This window comes from Gopherus evgoodei, chromosome 8, assembly GCF_007399415.2.
Source record: "Gopherus evgoodei ecotype Sinaloan lineage chromosome 8, rGopEvg1_v1.p, whole genome shotgun sequence".
Lineage (NCBI taxonomy): Eukaryota > Metazoa > Chordata > Testudines > Testudinidae > Gopherus > Gopherus evgoodei.
In genome coordinates this window covers 100,726,208-100,743,896 of record NC_044329.1, presented here as the reverse complement: position 1 = coordinate 100,743,896, position 17,689 = coordinate 100,726,208, and the positions used below count along the sequence as shown (strand labels likewise).

Sequence of the window (17,689 nt, the reverse complement as noted above, 5' to 3'; positions counted from 1 at the left end):
TATATCATTATATCACTGGATGTACTTTTACTAACAACTATTGTTTTCCATTAATAATGTGATGTTTTAAAATGGAAAATATGATACCCAGACTTTTATTTTTGAAATCAACCATCTCCTCCAGTCTGTTACATCTGGCTAAGCCTGGGTCTGCATGGAACTCAGAGGCAGTTTGGACTTGAATCCCAGGGACAACTCCTAGCCTGCACCTGCCAGATGTTCTGCCTCTGGCAGAAGAACAAATTCAGCAGCTCCACTCTCTTCTGCCCTTGATTCAGCAAGGCATTTAAGCCTGTGCCTAACTTTCAGCATGTGAATAATCTCACTGATTTTGTGTACTTAATACAGCAAGTGTTTAAGTACCTTGCTTGAATTGGGGCTTTTGTTGTTTTCTATTTTATTTTGTATCTCTTGTAAGGGGAGGGGTGATAGTGAGGAATTTTATTGAACAGATTGTGTTTTCTTCATTCGTTCATCTCCTCTGGGGCAACATAGCTGCTTTGAGGCTTTGTAACCAGGGCCGGCTCCAGGCACCTGCGCAGGAAGCAGGTGCTTGGGGCGGCCAATGGAAAGGGGCGGCAAGTCCGGGTCTTCGGCGGCAAGTCCCTCGGTCCCTCTCAGAGGGAAAGACCAGCTGCCAAATTGCCACCGAAGAATGAAGCGGCGCGGTAGAGCTGCTGTTTAGGTGCCACCGATCGCGGCTTTTTCTCTTTTTTTTTCTTCGTCGCTTGGGGCAGCAAAAAAACTGGAGCCGACCCTGTCTGTAACCTTTGGAACAGCTAGTAAGGTGCAGCCCTAGCAGGCCTCTATGCACTGCCCCTTCCTCCCCCCACAATGCTAGAGCGTTCCAGAACAGCCCTGTGGAAAATCCAAACATTATTCCAGATATGAGGCACTGTTCCTGGGAAGTTCAGAAAGTCAGTTCTGGCAGCCCTCTGACTATGGAAAAGTCAGGCAGTCACCATGAAATAGCTTCAGTTTCATAAACAATAGAGACTATAAAATGCTTGGGAGCAGGTAAAGCAAATAACCATCATCCCTGAGAAACTGAGGTTTAACAACAGCTAGAACATCACGCATACACTTTCTCAAATAGATTTTTAGGATAAATTTTTATTCTCCATGTGAAGTGTTGTACACAAATGATAAAGGACTTTACATTTTTTGGGTACACCGTGCAAACCCATACCAGTGCATCAATACATCGTAGGGCAAGGCTTAATAAATGTCCAGTGACCAAAAGTATTAGGGTATGTCTAACTGCATTGTAAACCCGAGTCTAGGGGACCTGGACTCATGGACTCGGTGTTTATAATTGCTGGATCCAGGTCTCACAGCCATGTTAACGCATCAATGCTATTACACTATGCAGACCTTCTGACATGGATCTGTGGTCTGACCGTGTTCACACTGCAAAACGAGAGGGCTTGGACTTGAGTCACAGAAGGAGTTGGGCTCTGACCCACTACCCTATGAGGGTCCTAGGACCTGCGTCCTGAGTGCCTGTTGATCTCAATCAGACTGATTTGGAATGGGGTTCAGGTTCAAACCTGCATCAAAGCCTGGTCTTTTGTGCAGTGTAGACATACATTTAAAGTCCCTTACGGCAATAACCTCTGGATTAAGAGTTCCCAATAGCGCACAGTGACACGGTAGACCTAAATGGCTTTCAGGGTGTTAGTACCGTGACAACCATGCACAGATCAGAGCAGAGTTACTTACCTGCTCCTTTTTATTTACAAAATGAAAGTGATGACACAAAAAAATGAGGTAAAAGTAATGCTAAACGTCTCTTTCATGAAAGTCTGAGTTACTGCTTCCACTATCATTCTTCTCTTTCCTGGCTATGCCATGTTATTGTGCCAGGTATGGTTTGTCAGCTGGTCTATAGGGATTTTTAAAATAATATATTAAGAATTATATTAAAGACACTGTATAAAATATTTTATACAAAAGCATATGAAAATATATGCATGAGAAACCCAAACAGGTCAAAGGACAAGTTCAAATTGATGTTTGCATAGGAAACGGCAAACAGGTGCATGCTTGGTCTGCACTTCTTTTCAGAGGAAGCAGGCCTGGAACACGCTGCTAAAATACAAAATAGGAATCCTCTTTGAGTCCTATGGCTTTCAGACATCTAGTCATATCTTCATTAAATTCTACTGAGCCACAAATCAGCACAAATGGCTTTCTTCTACAGGAATTTATCATTTTCTTAATCAAGTTCTCAGTTATATGGCCAGTGTGTGTGTTTTCTTGATAGCTCCAAGGAAGTTTTTCCAGGGAAGATTCCTGGAAAAGCAAAAAGTTTACACTATATCAAGTTATTTTAGAGAAAAAGGATGATTAACACTTTGAAGAGTTAATGCTTAGACCAAACATCTGACCTCCCTTGACAAAGTTTCATCTGAAAATTTACCCTTCAGGAATCCATCTAGGTGGTTTCTTCCAGGTCAGTAATTGATGTAAATGAACCACTGCGACAGCTGTGCTTTTCTAGGACAATTAAAATCACAAAGCCCAAGATGAATCAGGTGTGAGCTGGGAACAAAGCATTCTCTGTCAAGGGGATCTGGCTGTGGAACAACCTTTCAGAGGAGATTGGGCAAATCCAGAATCTGACCATTTTTAGGAAATGTTGGAAAACCTTCCTCTTCGAGACAGCCTTCCCATCAGAAGTGACACTCACAATATGAAGACCTGCCTCTATTCCCAAACCCCTAACAACCTCCCTCTGCAAAAATAAAACCCTACCCTAAGCAGAGTTTTGACCCTGAAAAGAGAGAAATGCCAAATATTCCATGAAGTCCACTAGGGCCTTTGCTATTGTTAGTGATTTTATGTGGAAGGTGCTCACCTACTCCCATGATGGGCAGCAGTATAAAACAGATTGATAAGTAGACAGATAGAATTATAAAAAGGAAGCTGTACAACTTGGTGTAAGATTAAAACAAACCTCTTATGAGAGGAAATCACAATGAGACAAGAGAGAAAAAACGTATGGACTGCCATGTCCTGATTAGTGTCAAACAGGTACCACTGCCCTGTACAGGATGGAATTTCAAGACCTCCTCAATGTTTGTGACCATCTTATTCTTTGATGGCTGCTGCGCAAAAAGGTTTTTAGGAGCAGAAGGTCATGAGTTCTGTTCCCCATTGCCCGTACTGGCCAAATGTAGGAGAAAAAGGGTATGTCTACACTACGGGATTATTCCAATTTTACAGAAACCGGTTTTGTAAAACAGATTGTATAAAGTCGAGTGCACACGGCCACACTAAGCACATTAATTCGGTGGTGTGCGTCCATGTACCGAGGCTAGGCGTCGATTTCTGGAGCGTTGCACTGTGGGTAGCTATCCCGTAGCTATCCCATAGTTCCCGCAGTCTCCCCCACCCATTGGAATTCTGGGTTGAGATCCAAATGCATGATGGTGCAAAAACAGTATTGCGGGTGATTCTGGGTAAATGTCGTCACTCAATCCTTCCTCCGTGAAAGCAACGGCAGATAATCATTTTGCGCCCTTTTTCCCTGGAATGCCCTGGCAGACGCCATAGCATGGCAACCATGGAGCTTGTTTTGCCTTTTGTCACTGTCACTGTATGTGTACTGGATGCTGCTGACAGAGGTGGTACTGCAGTGCTACACAGCAGCATTCATTTGCCTTTGCAAGGTAGCAGAGATGGTTACCATCCGTATTGCGCGTCTGCCATTGTAAATTGGTGATGAGATGACGGTTATCAATCATTTTGTACCGTTTGCAATTGGAAATTGGCGATGACGGTTATCAATCATTTTGTACCGTCTGCTGCTGTCATGGGTGCTCCTGGCTGGCCTTGCTGAGGTCGGCCGGGGGTGCATGGACAAAAATGGGAATGACTTCCCAGGTCATTCCCTTCTTTATGTTTTGTCTAAAAATAGAGTCAGTCCTGCCTAGAATATGGGTCAAGTGTACTAGAGAACCAGAGAGCACAGCCGCTCTGGGTCAGAGCCCCAGAGATCCAGCAGAAATGATGAGCTACATGCCATTCACGGGGGTGCCCCTGCAACAACCCCACTCGTTGCTTCCCTCCTCCCCCAACCCTCCTGGACTACTGTGGCAGTGTCCCCCCATTTGTGCGATGAAGTAATAAAGAATGCAGGAATAAAAAACACTGACTTTTTAGTGAGATAAAATGAGGGGGAAGAAGCCTCCCACTGCTGTGATAGTCCAGGCAGTACAGAATCTTTTCTTTAGACATGAAAGCGGGGGGGCTGATAGAGCTCAGCCTCCAGTTGCTATGAGGAGGATGGTTACCAGCCGCTCTGTACCATCTGCTGGGAATGACCGGGAGTCATTCCAATTTTTACCCAGGCGCCCCCGGTCGACCTCACCGAGGCCAGCCAGGAGCACTCACGGGATGATGACGGGTTTCCACCATTTTGTACCGTCTGCCGTCAGGAAAAGAAGGGGAGGGGATGCTGCTGTTCATCGCCTCAGCACCGTGTCTACCCGAAGCATGTAGCAGACATACAGTGACATTGAAAAATGGCAAGAAATTATCTTTTTCCCTTTTCTTTCACGGGGGGGGGGGAGGGGCGGGGGGGGGAGAGGTGTGTAAATTGATGAGATATACCCTGAACCACCCTGGACAATGTTTTTGACCCTTCAGGCATTGGGAGCTCAGCCAAGAATGCAAATACTTTTCGGAGACTGCAGGGACTGTGGGATAGCTGGAGTCCTCAGTCCCCCTCCCCCCCCATGAGCGTCCACTTGATTCTTTGGCTTTCCGTTATGCTTGCTGCAGAGTCCCTGCTGTGGCCTCTTTCTATCATAGCCTGGAGATTTTTTCAAATGCTTTGTCATTTCGTCTTCTGTAACGGAGCTCTGATAGAACAGATTTGTCTCCCCATACAGCGATCAGATCCAGTATCTCCCGTACGGTCCATGCTGGAGGTCTTTTTGGATTTGGGACTACATCGCCACCCGTGCTGATCAGAGCTTCACGCTGGGCAAACAGGAAATGAAATTCAAAAGTTCGCGGGGCTTTGCCTGTCTACCTGGCCAGTGCATCCGAGTTCAGATTGCTTTCCAGAGCGATCACACTGTGGGATACCACTCGGAGGCCAATACTGTCGATTTGCGGCCACACTAACCCTAATCCGACATGGCAATACCGATTTCAGCGCTACTCCTCTTGTCGGGGAGGAGTATGTAGTAGACATATTGATATAAAGGGCTTCGTTGTGTGGACAGGTGCAGGGTTAAATCGATTTTATGCTGCTAAATTCGGTTTAAACGTGTAGTGTAGACGAGGCCAAAGTTCCACAATGAGGGGTGCAAAAAATGATTCATGCAGGAAACTTAAAATGCTGTGCGATTCATACTATTAGCATAAACAACTTTCTGTAATCTGAGTGCGATGAATCTTTATTTCTGATGTAAGTAATTTTCAACAATAAAAGTGAGGGAACACCAGATTTGTGTGGAACACACATAAATTTGAGACTAAATGAGCAACATCCCTTAAAATGAAGGCTACTTCAGAGGTACCCATTGTCCATGAATTTGGTATAGTTAGCAATTTTAAGTATGTGGCCCCAACATTTTTACGCATAGATGTGACATGGGGTTCATTGGAGGACTCCAGTGTGAGATAAGTTGATGAGAAGCTGGGTGGATGCATGCTGCAAGGTGAGACACCAAGCTGGCAGTGAAATTTGTGATGACTGAAACTAGCTAATGAACGTGAGCAGTGAATGAAAGCAGCTAACATCATTGCATGGGTGCTGAAAAAGGAAGACCCTTTGGGTGCAGTTTGTTTATTGTGAGTTTCACAGAGAGCTGAGAGTTCTATAAATACAATTTTTCATATGCAGCAATAATCAATTTGGAGGGGAAAAATATTCCATGGAGGATACAGTTCAATGGGACCTTCCTAACAGAACCCCTGTCAAGACAGGTCAACTAGTGAGTGATACAGTTGAAAGTCTGCTAGTTAGTATGAACGGGATTTAAGAACATGTTATCAGACAGATGCTACTGGATCAACACATGGCCTTGGCCACTGGTAAGCAAGCAACTTAGATAACACTGAGGCAAAAGCAGAGAAGGCAGAGAGTTGTTCACCACAGAAAACCCAGGGATGAGTGTATTTATATCAGAATGTTACCTGGCTAAGGACGTAACATGTTCTGACGTTCCAGTATCGAGACTGATCTTGGAGAAGAGGTTTCAAGTAAATATTTTCAAAAGTCCGGAAGCAACCAACCAGGGTTATAAAGGTTTCATCATCTTCATTTTCTGTTATGTATTGGAGAATGGGGAGCATTGGTGCTACGCCAGTTCCAGAGGCAAGCATAAGAAGTTCTCCATACTAGAAATTAAGTGGAGGATTTTGAATAGATTATAGTAATTGGAAATGGAAAAACCTATTACAGAACTCCATTCCTCTGAAAGGGTGCAATAGCAGGCCTATAATATCTGATATGTTCTCTAATGGGGGACTGTGTCAGGTTCATTTACACACAAAATTTAGTTTTTTAAAAGGCAAGATTTTACAAAACCCAAGCTCAACGGAAATATTTTCATGATTAAAAAAAAAATCAAATGAAAACCATTTTCTCTTGGATAGAAACATACCCCTGATATTTAACCTTGATTTCAGCTAAAACATGTTGAGCTTCAGTTCAGCTGTCCCCATTGCTGACATTCTTTGTCAGCAGTGGTTTATATTTCCATTGTAGACGAGCCCTGAGATAAAGATGAAAGCACTCAAATCTCATGCTGTCGAGTGTAATTTGGACAGCTGCAGGAAGGAACTCATTCCTTCTTTGTACAACTGCTTGGTACATTACGGAGGTTCTCTACCTTCTTCAGCAGCAGAGGACATTACATATAAATAATAGCAATACTTAGAACTTTTTATCCACAGAGCTCAAAGCACATACAAAATGTGGGTGATCATTATAATCCCCATTTTATAGATTAGGAAGCTCAGGCATGGGGAGGGCTTGATTTTCAGAAGAGCTGAAGGATCTCAGCTACTTGCCCAAGTTCACACGCATGTCAGGAGAACCCCGATCTCCTGATTCCCAGTTCAGTGCCCTGCCCACAGGACCACCTTTAGCCTCCTTCAGCCATGGCTAGGGACTGGATATCGGACTGGATGAACTACCAGGTCAGAACTGATATGGGAAATCCTATGAATCCATACAAAATCAGATGAAGTGCTCACAGCCAAATGAATCACTCTTATTCAAGAGTTGGATTGAGGACATCTGAGCTGTATCCCAACAGAAAAGTTAGTGGACTGTAGAAATCAAAGCTCAAAGCTATATTAGACTGAGAAAAGATTTGCAAAATAAAGGGCCCACTCCAACTCCTATTGACTTCAGTGGAAGTTGGATCTGATCTTTTATGAACAAATCTATCCTAAGTGCTATGAAACTTTCAGCTTCCTTTTATACAGGCCACTGATTTATACAGCATACTAATTCTTTGGGACGGCCATCAGTGGGAGCCAGGGGTGCTTAGTATCACTCAAATTCAGGCCCTACATGTGCCCAGGCTACCAGTAAGGCTGGTTCCCAGTGGCACAGTTTGCAAAACCTATTCTAACTTATGAATTGGTAAATTAGCTGAGCAGGCTGGAAGCAGGGCACAGAGATGGTGTTTTGGGACTATTTCACGATATATTGTGAATGACCTATTTAAATTGCTGAGCCATATCCACTTTTAAAATAAGATCAGTTTTGATGTATTTTGGTAACAAATTACTCTGAACGCAAAAACAAAAGGGAATTTTATTTTTGAGTGTTAGCAGAACTCATAAAATACCTTTCGTCTATTATTAATTATTATTAAATAATACAAATAATTATAAACAGTTTGAGCTTCTGTTGGGATGCAGTCACTTCTGGCAATGCAGCACAAACTTGATCTGAGTTCTGAAGAAGGGGAAGTGAAGAATAACTTTACCAGCTGAAACAGCAGGGAGGATTTCAGCAGGCAGAATGTAATTGCTCTACCTGGAATTTGGTGAGGTCTCTGGGGTTTTCACACTCCTCACTACAGGTGCTATGGGATCTCTAACGACTAGAACCACAATTCTACATCTCATCCAAAAGTTGCAGATTAAAAAACAGTCCCTACGTTTGTGGGAAATCTCTCCAAAATTTGATATAGTCATTTTTGCTGTGAGTTTGGCACCCATACGTGGGATCACTATTTGCAGCATCATGGACGTAAGACTGCACACCTCATTGGAGTCTGCACAATCTGATGATACCTCATGGGCCACATAAATGGGTGAGATCTGGCCCTGGGACTAGGAGTTTGATACCTCTGCTCTGTTCAAACTTGGTCCTGAAACATCAGTGTAGTTCAAAGTGATGCAAAACAAATTTGCACGCATTTTTGGTGATAACTCTGACCAGTTTTCTTCATTTCAACACTAATGAAATGGATGCTCAGCAACCCTTGCTACTGTTTTATAATCTCCCCCACTCCTCCCCTTCCTCTCCCTCCTTACGTATTTTGCATTCTAACAAGATCCATTTACTCCAATCAACTTCAAATGCTGTAGTACTGTACAGTAAATGTGTAAATCCTTCAAATAATCAAAACAGTAATCTAACTGACACTCTCCCTTTGGTACATTACACAAAGTGAGCTACCATGTGCTGAGCCATTCTGTATCTATTATATGACTAACCTGATTAGGGCTATATGGGAAGCCTCCAAATGGCCCTCGCCAAAAGACTGTGTCTCCTTCAATCCAGGATTTTATATATTGTGACATTAGCCCAGCCTTGTAGCACTGTTAAAAAAAAATCACACAAAAGGAAAGAATAATTATACTTTGTTGGAAAGTTTCCCAGCTTAACGTTAATTACAAAATTATCTCTGTTTAAACAAAAGGGGGGAAAACATTTCAGGGATTTAAAAAATGACTGTTCTATTGGCAAAATAATATAAGCTTGTAACAGTAAGAAAGACATTTAACTGAAATGATACTGGATCAAATCCAGCTTGAATATAATGTAAACACAATACACACTCATGAAGCCTAAGCTTTCTGAAGCTAGGAAAGCCTATCAGAACTCTCATTTACAAAGCACACAAAGAAGAACTCCTTACAGTCAAAAGCACAGCAAGCTTTCTTGTGTTCTCCAGAGCTCAGAACATGGCCATGTAGCACAGTTATTAAATGACTGGGAACTGGAAGTGCATTTTGAGTATTGATATTCAAATGAACACCACAAATTTTACACTTTGTTTCAGATCTCCCAGATGCTACAATGGCACAGCAAGTAACCGGAGTCAGATTTCCCATCTGAAATATTAAAATGGGGATTTTTAGTACAGATCATCTGAATGTGAAGGGATGCTCTGAGATTTTACAAAAATGTTGACATGGACCTCACTAAACACGGCATTCACAAAAACTGCTCTTCTTCCTAGCAGGTACAAAACCACTGTGAAAACACTGTTAGAGACTTCTGCATAAGACTTCATGTATTACTGACAGGAGTCATAGCTCGCCTGCAATAGAGGAGGACACAAAGGGAAACTCTAAAACCCTGGGATCATCCAGTTAGTCTTGTTACCATCCCTAATGGCTTCAGTGCTGTAAGATACTATCAGAGACATTTTACGTTCAATGGGCCTTGCATCTTGGATAGACATTTAACATCTATGCAGAGTGGATAGAAAAGGTATCATATCAGAATGGTTTGTACGGTAAGCATCTTACACTCACCTTCCACAAGCATAACTGGCAACACAAGGTATAAGGCAGTAGCAAATTAGCAGTTACTTCATGTTCCCTACAGCACTGGGGGAAAAGCATTTGGAACTGAAACACTCTCCACACCCAAATATCTCCTCTCAACCCAAATGAGAAATGACTGAACAGGTTTACAATTATTTTTTGTAAATAAAAAGAAAAAATATCTCCTGGGATGAAAACTTCTACACTCAGTTTTACACCAAAAGAAACGGTAACATTATAAAATCACTCAAAGAAGGGTGTAAGAGTATGGCTTGGCACTTATGGACTAGAGGCCCAGAGTTAGCCAACTCTGATTACTGAAGGAACTGCTCCAGCCCACCTATGCTGTGCGACCTGAGGGAGACAGCTGATTCCCCTATAAGGGGAAGCAGGAAGCTGTGGTAGAGAGTGGGGAAAGGTTCTAGCAGGGAACATGAGAACTCAGAGCCAGGAGTATGAACTCCAGCCAAGTAAAGCATGGGAGAGACTGGTAAATTAGGACCCAGCTCTGCAAAGGAGGAATGGGGACTTTCTACTGAAGGGGAGAGAGAGATTGAATGGGGGTTGGGGCTGGAGGGCAATGTGTTCCAGAGGATTGAATAAACTGGACCCCAGAAGGGGACTGTTTTAAGTACTGTGGACTGTGCAGTTCTTAAGGACCCTGAAGAAGGGGAAACAGAGTGACCCTAGGCCACAAGGGGGGTGCTCAGAAGGTGGCTGACCCTGTTACAGAGGGTTATGCATGGTAAATAGCAACTCCCGCACTCTAAACTGTAGTATCACAAACGTGATAGTGTAACAATAGGAAACAGAGGGGTTTGAACAGTACTTGGATTGCACAGTAATAATAATATAGTACTTCCCAAAATTGCCTGAATAGTGTGAAATATACTACAACCTACACAGCAAGTTATAAAAATGGGTACTTTCTGAGGAGGTGTTGCAGGTCTTTTATTACTGCCAGAGAATCGCTATAGTTCCCTTTGGGATGAAAGGTTCTATATAAAGGAAAGGTATTATTACAATCATTACTATTATTATTGAAACGCAAAACCGGTATAATAAGCAGGTATACATAAAATTTCACAGTCGACTTATAAATGTATCCTATTAAAGCAGCTCAAATGTAGCACTTTTCCCCGATTGCCACAATAGTGAAATAACCCACCCATAAATGTCTTTTATCAGAGCTACACACATTTCTAAAGGACGACATTCTATCATACCAATGAATAATAAATCCTCAAAAGTATAAACTCCTGGGAGACAGCCAGAGGCCAAGAACTTTTACTCTAATCTGCCTGGAAGCTGTAGCTGTCAGAATTTTACACGTGGAGTAAAATCCATCCTCCCCCCAGAAATTAGCAGAGATATGTAAATATGACCAAAAAGATGGAACTGATTTTGATCTCCTACACAAAATAATTATTTTGGTTGAGCCTGGTTCTGCAGGCAAAACTTCCATCTAAGCGGAAGGGTAAAATCTCAGCCCTGTTGAAGTCAATTGGCGCTTTGCCATTAGCTTCAATAGGGCCAGGATTTCATCCCAAACAGGTCTTAGTATCAGTTTCTAAATGTGAAGACCACAAAATAAATGTTTTATGGTTCTACATATTTTGCAGCAAAAGGAACAGTTTCCCTGAAAAGTGTCCTTAAATCAAACAACCCTTCAACAAGGCTAATAGCTAAAGGTTGGTCCTGTGATAAAGGCACTCTCCAGCGATGCAGGAGAGCTGGTTTCATTTCCCGCTGTACCACAGACTTTCAAAATTCTCCACTGGCATTACCACTGCACTCACATGACAGACTTTAGGGGTGAAGAGGGACCAGAGGGACATCATTCCCCCAGGGATTCCATGCACAGGATTTAGAATTAAGCCCTGATCCTATTCCTACCATAGTCAATTGCAAAACTCTGGCCTTGATTTTGTAAGGATCACTTAATAGGGAATATGCTGTAAATAATTTATTTACAAGACACCTTTTCACCTTCAGTTTTGTGTATGTGAAATGACCACTCTCATCAGCAAAGCACAATTGCCCCTAAATAATTACAAAAATGCTCCATGACACACACTCCTAATTATTATTCTCATTTGCTAAATATTAACAGAGTGAGTTGTGTACATTCAATGGAAGAAAAACACAGTCTCATGTTGTTTACAATCTTATCTAACTAATATAGACTACTTACTTTTATTAAAACTTCAAAGTATCCTTCAGCGTTTACAGGGCTAATTGGAGTATAAGCTCTCTGAACCTCCAAACCATTCACCATCCCTCTGAGAAGAAAACAAGATGGTACAGGAAACCATTACTGGAATCACTGATTGATACTCTTTGGAGCGATGAGCAAAGGCTACTGTCTGAAACACACAGCAGTCTTTCCTCCCCATGGGTCAGCCTTTGCTGAGACAGATGTTCCCTCAATTAGCTAAAGATCCAGGGAGTGAAATAACCTCAGATTTCTCTGCAGACCCTTTACGACACTCTTTAGTATTCCTCTGATTCTCTAGGAAATGGCACCAGCTATGTTGCACATGCAGCTTCCCCAGACAAATCAGGCAAAGGAGAGTAACAGACATTTTGTGTGGATCAGATAAATGTGCAGTACTGTGAGGAAATGCTATATTGGTAAATTTGAATTGTAAGCTGTTTGGTCTAGGGGCTGTTTTTCACTGTACAGCGTCCAGTAAACATATAATAATAACTGATATATATCAATGTGCCTACAGTCTGACTTTCTTCTGTATCTGGCAGTGGTCACCACGAGAAACTAGCACAGATGACCGCTCCTCCCACATGGCCCCTTTTTGGCAAATACTAGGCCGGGGGGGGGGGGGGAATGTTCTTCCTGACCTCCGCTGGCAATCAGCCACAAAGCACATGGACTTTGGATACACTATTATTGCACGGTGCTTAGCCACCCCAAGCTACAGGGCCTAACATTGAACTCCTGATTTAGTAGTTTGCCTTCATGCCGCCACATTGATATAAATCATGTGCTGAAACAACTACCTTTTTTTCTTTTTCCTTCTGTTAATTGCTCTTCTTAGCCACACTTAGTTCTCTTTTCTCCACCACCAACACAAAGCTAATGTTGGGAAAAAATGAAGCTATAGAGTGGGCTTTCACCATAAAATTAACAAACTTAAACTCATGAGTTCTTTCAACTGTATCATTACAGAAGCACAGAAATTATGATTTTCTTGGTATGAAATCTTTGTATATTGACAAACTGCATATTAAGTCACATAATGTAGCCCGTTTAACTGGAGACAAGTACAGTACCTTAACACAATATGTTGTCCTAAATTCAATCCCAGGCTGCTGTTTCCTGGCAGCTCAAATTTATACTGGTAGGTGTCCTCTGTTAGCTGTTCCACAGAGCTTATCTTGAAAGCAGTAAATGTATCTGGATTTAATTCTGAATTACAACTCTGTAAGAACAACAATAAGTAATTACTGGGGTAGACGGCATCCTTTATTTCACTTTTATTTTTTTTAAAAAACTTGTGTGTGGATTTAGTGCTTGTGAAACTTAGGACTCCAGAAAAATGTGCTTTGAAAACTCTAGGGACAAGCACAGATTTAGGGGTCTCTCTGCTGGTTCGTTTTTGCAGTGTTTTTTTTCAAAATCTAAGATGTCATTTTAAAAAAATAAATTAGATTCCAGATCCTATGACCACGAAGAAAACCTTCTAAATGTGACTCAGTGCAATGCTGTCGTCCTGAGTGTGTAGAAACAGCTCTAAGAGAGCTTAACATCCTAATGGGGATATAACGCTGAACTCTAATGATGACCATTTTAAAAAATACAGTTAATTATTTCACTGCTGATTATGTTAGTAGAAACATCCAGCTTTACTAACATTGTTGGATTTATTTGAAGGGCATTTGACAGGAAAAACTATGTTTTGAAGAGGCAAATAATTGACTGCTGGTCAAATGTAAATTTTTTATCTTCAGTATATGAACCTGAAAATGAAGGTAAAATAAAAGTTGTCTAAGAGAACCAGTGAACGCTATCATAGCAGAAGAGATGCTGACACTCTCAGCTCTGCTTTTTTCCCTAAAAACTTGTTGCCTCAAGCTGTGGAACCACCACCCTGTTCTATTCTACACAGGGCGCATCACTGTAATATCTGAATACTTTCAGTAGTGCATTAAGAATGTAACACCTGTCACGTATTTGTCCTCTCATCCTCTCAACAGAGAAAGATGTATGTGCAGAAAAGTGTCTTGTTTTGGTGGGATTTTCGAGGACTTTTTTAAATATACATGTTGCTATGTATTTACGTTAGAGACAGAAAGATCAAAGAAATGCACCTTGCACTGGGACTGGAAGGTGGTGAAGTTTATGATGGCCCTTAATTTTCTAGGGGACTTCATTCAAGTCTCAGACTGGCCCTGAAGAAAGTTCTGTCTCCTGCACCACCAAGCTTTATCCTTATTTTATCACCTTCATGTGATGTGAGCTTGGTGTAGTGGCACCAGGAATTGCACTTGAATGAGGTACATAATGAAATCCAGAGAATATGGGAATTTCCATTACAGCAGGTATTATGGGGGAGGTCTAAATTCTTCTAATAAAAGACCATTATAGACCACCCCACCCTCAGCTACTAAACGCTTACAAACACAAATGTGATAAAAGTACTGACTGATTGGATGCTATGAAGGCCTTTAAAGTCCCTACCTCCTCCTTCTGTTTGGTCAGAAGGCGTCTGTCTTTTTTTGCTTTGGCTTCCTCCCACTGGGCTAGCTCCTTCTGATACACATCATAAACACACGGTTTGCAGCCACTGCCACAGCACTGAGATTGCAAGGGTTCAGTGGGCATAAGAGAGAGCCAGTCATCCTCACTTTCACTCATTACCTACAAAACACAACCCAAGCATCAGTCACAGAGCTACATGTTTTAAGAAAGAGGCACATATGAATCTGGTGCTAGCTATCTGCTGCTTTAGAGACATCCATCTCAATATGTTGAAGATTTAATTCAGGAGGCATCCAAACTTTATCTAGCTGAATATATAGTGGTTAACTTGATACAAGCAATGCTGCATCTTCGAGTGGCTGCAATCCTCTGCTTTAATACAGAATTGTTATACTGCATATGACCAATGGCCCACAAAGTCCAGTATCCTGTCAGTGACTGTGGCCAATACCAGATGATGCAGAGGAAGGTGTAAGAAACCCAATAACAGTTTGGTGAGTGGTTTATGCCCAGCAGAATAAGTGTCTGTACTGCGTATACATTAGACAGCAAAAATAATGTAATTGTGGATGTTCTCAGTATTCATATAAATTGCTATATTTTTTAAATCCTAGACTCAGCTTCAGTGACCAAAAGGGAGCACTCTGACTTACGATTTATCATCTCTGTGGGCCACACCCCTACATTAAAGATGAATACATGGTGTGCTCCGGTCCCATCTTTATCTTGCATCTTTCTCTAAATCCTCTCCTTCAATACATCTTTATTACTGTACTCAACATACAAAGCAGCATTCTAAAATGTGGCCTGCACCTGCCCCCGCTTTTAATAGAGAGGTTCAACCTCTGGAAGGCTGGAGGATAAGCGATGCTAGAGAAATACAGGTGGTGGTCAGAGAGAGGAACTTGACAGGGAGCACTGTTTAGTGAAATCAGTCAAGTAAGGGGCCATTTTGGTGAGCAAGAGAGTTGCTACAGGGTTAGATATTGAATAAGGAGGAGATGGCAAGCACTGGTAGAATTATCTTTAACCTCCCCCCATCCAAAGATCCTTATATCAGACAGTCCTAGATCATGTCCTATCAAAAGAAGTCCCAAAACTAACCTCTGTGGAACATCACAACTTTTTAATACATTGCTAAACTCAATGCTTTGGCATATACCGATGAAGAGTGCTAGATAAGAGCTAGGTATTATTAATGCTGTATCATTCAAAAATGAGGAAAATTATAAAACCACAACTGGCAGCATTGAAGAATACTTAACGCCTATAACCATTTTCATTTTCAAGGTGCTTTATGAGGATTAAAACTTATCTTCACACTTGTGACAAACATATTATTATTCTCATTTTACTGAGGGAGAAATGAAACACTAGGGCCAACATTTTGAAAAGTGGCCACTGACTTTAGCAGTCCAGCCACAGGGAGCAACATACTGAGCATCCATAGCAAAGTCAATAGGAGTCATGGGTGCTCAGGATGTCTGTTAGGTCCTAAGTGTCCGTTAAAAATTAGCTTTTGTGACCTGACCAAGGCCAAAGATGAATATCAGTTGTTAGCACAGGGCCTACAGCTCATGAGAGCTGACTCCTAGCGTTGTACTCAGACTGTGCTACCTTCTACCCAAAGAATATTTTTCTTTCACCCAAAGATAGTAAAAGCTCCTTGGAGCAGGTACTGAGCCACTATCTTTCTGTTGGGAAAGAGCCTAGGACATCAGGGAAGGCAGGTCTCTCCTTTGGTGAGTTTCCAATCTGGACAAATGGAGAGTAGGCGAAAGGGGCCTGTACAAGTAACACAGGAGCAGTGTTTGGGGAGGGCATTCAATATGCCTCTCAGTTCTGTGATTTGGGTACAGCTGTAATATGATAAATCCATCTTCCCCCTGCAGTCCAGCTCAGCCATGCAACCGCATCATGCTACCAGGCAAAGGCAAGACCGGGAGCCTGCTGCTTCCTGTAGCTACGGGAGGTGGTAGCTAATCATCCCAGTTGGTGGGACCCAGAGTCAGGGCAGATTGTAGGGCGGCTCTCTTGAAGCCCCAGATCCTGGAGTCATGGGATTAGGGGAGAAGCTCTGCATTCATGGATGGACAGGTCCATCATATGCCACGGAAGAGACAGGCTTGGAAGCGGGCACCCCTAACTAGAGCTGCTGGTGTTCAGTTTTTGACCAGAACACCAGGTCAAAAAGGGACCTTGGTGGCTCCCGTCAGCACCGCTGACCAAGCCACTAAAAGTCCAGCAGCATGGCTAATGTAGTCTCCCTGCCTGCCTTGCCTCTCATGGCTCCTGAAAGCGGCCAGTATGTCTGGCTCCTAGGAGGTGCAGGGGTGGCCACTGGCTGGGAGCTGTGGCTGATGGGAGCTATGGGGGCGGCACCTGCAGGCATGCAGGTCACTTCTGGGAGCCGCCTGAGGTAAGTGCTGCCTGGCCAGAGCCTACACCCCAAAATGCTCCTACACCGAACCCCCTGCCCCAGCCCTGAGCCCCCTCCCTCCCTCCCTCCCCCCCCAAACTCCCTCCTGAAGCCTGCACCCTGCAACCCAAATCCCTGCCCCAGCCCTGAGCCCCCTCCTGCACCCCAACTCACTCAGTCCCAGCCTGGACCCCCTCCCGCACCCCAACTCACTCAGTCCCAGCCTGGACCCCCTCCCGCACCCCAACCCCCTCATCCCTGGCCCCAGCCGGAGCTCTCACGCCCCCAACCCAGAGACCCCTGCACCCCAGAGCCTGCGTCGCCAGCCGCAGCCCGCAGGCCCCCGCCCGCTGAAAGCGACCGATGGGGCCGGAGGGCGGGGCCTCGGGGCAGGGTGCCCGGGTTCCCGCGGTTAGAAAGCTGTCAATCAAGCCGACTGGCGGAGCAGGGCCCGGCGCCCCCCCCGTTACGACTCTCCATAGCCCACGTGGGGCGCCTCTGCCCAGCCCCCCCGCGCACCAGGTGCCCCCAGCGACTGCAGCAGCGGCCACCGGCGCCCACGAGCCGTAGCGGTGGCGGATGCCGGGGGGCGCCTGGAGGCCAAGGGCCCTGCTGGGCCGGGCGGGGTGGGGGTGGGGGTGGGGATCCTTGCCCTGCCCCGAGCCATCCTCCGGCTCGCGACCTACCAGCAGCCGCCCGCCCTCAGCGACACCCCCTCCCTTCGGGGCCCTTTCTGACGGGAGGGCGGGAACAGACAGTTTACCCAGGCGTCATTGGCTGGCGGTGCCGTCAGT

General features: G+C 43.8%; 1 protein-coding gene across 7 annotated transcripts in view; it reads right to left on the bottom strand.

Moving 5' to 3' along the window:
- Positions 1-1,093: 1,093 nt before the first annotated feature.
- Positions 1,094-17,689, bottom strand: part of LOC115656060 (NADH-cytochrome b5 reductase-like) — a 31,164-nt gene continuing 14,568 nt past the window's right edge. Inside the window, exons 1-7 of one of the 7 annotated variants that reach the window (XM_030572323.1) lie at positions 17,582-17,655; positions 14,456-14,635; positions 13,048-13,196; positions 11,951-12,038; positions 8,698-8,802; positions 6,154-6,357; positions 1,094-2,295 (exon numbers count right to left, since the gene is read on the bottom strand). In XM_030572323.1, the coding sequence (XP_030428183.1) occupies positions 2,092-2,295; positions 6,154-6,357; positions 8,698-8,802; positions 11,951-12,038; positions 13,048-13,196; positions 14,456-14,632 (927 nt within the window). In that variant the 5' untranslated portion in view covers positions 14,633-14,635; positions 17,582-17,655 and the 3' untranslated portion in view covers positions 1,094-2,091. Of the gene's footprint in view, positions 2,296-6,153; positions 6,358-8,697; positions 8,803-11,950; positions 12,039-12,774; positions 12,853-13,047; positions 13,197-14,455; positions 14,636-15,129; positions 16,711-17,179; positions 17,508-17,581; positions 17,656-17,689 lie in introns of those variants that run through there. The other 6 variants (XM_030572324.1, XM_030572325.1, XM_030572326.1 and 3 more) reach the window with 6 other exon arrangements.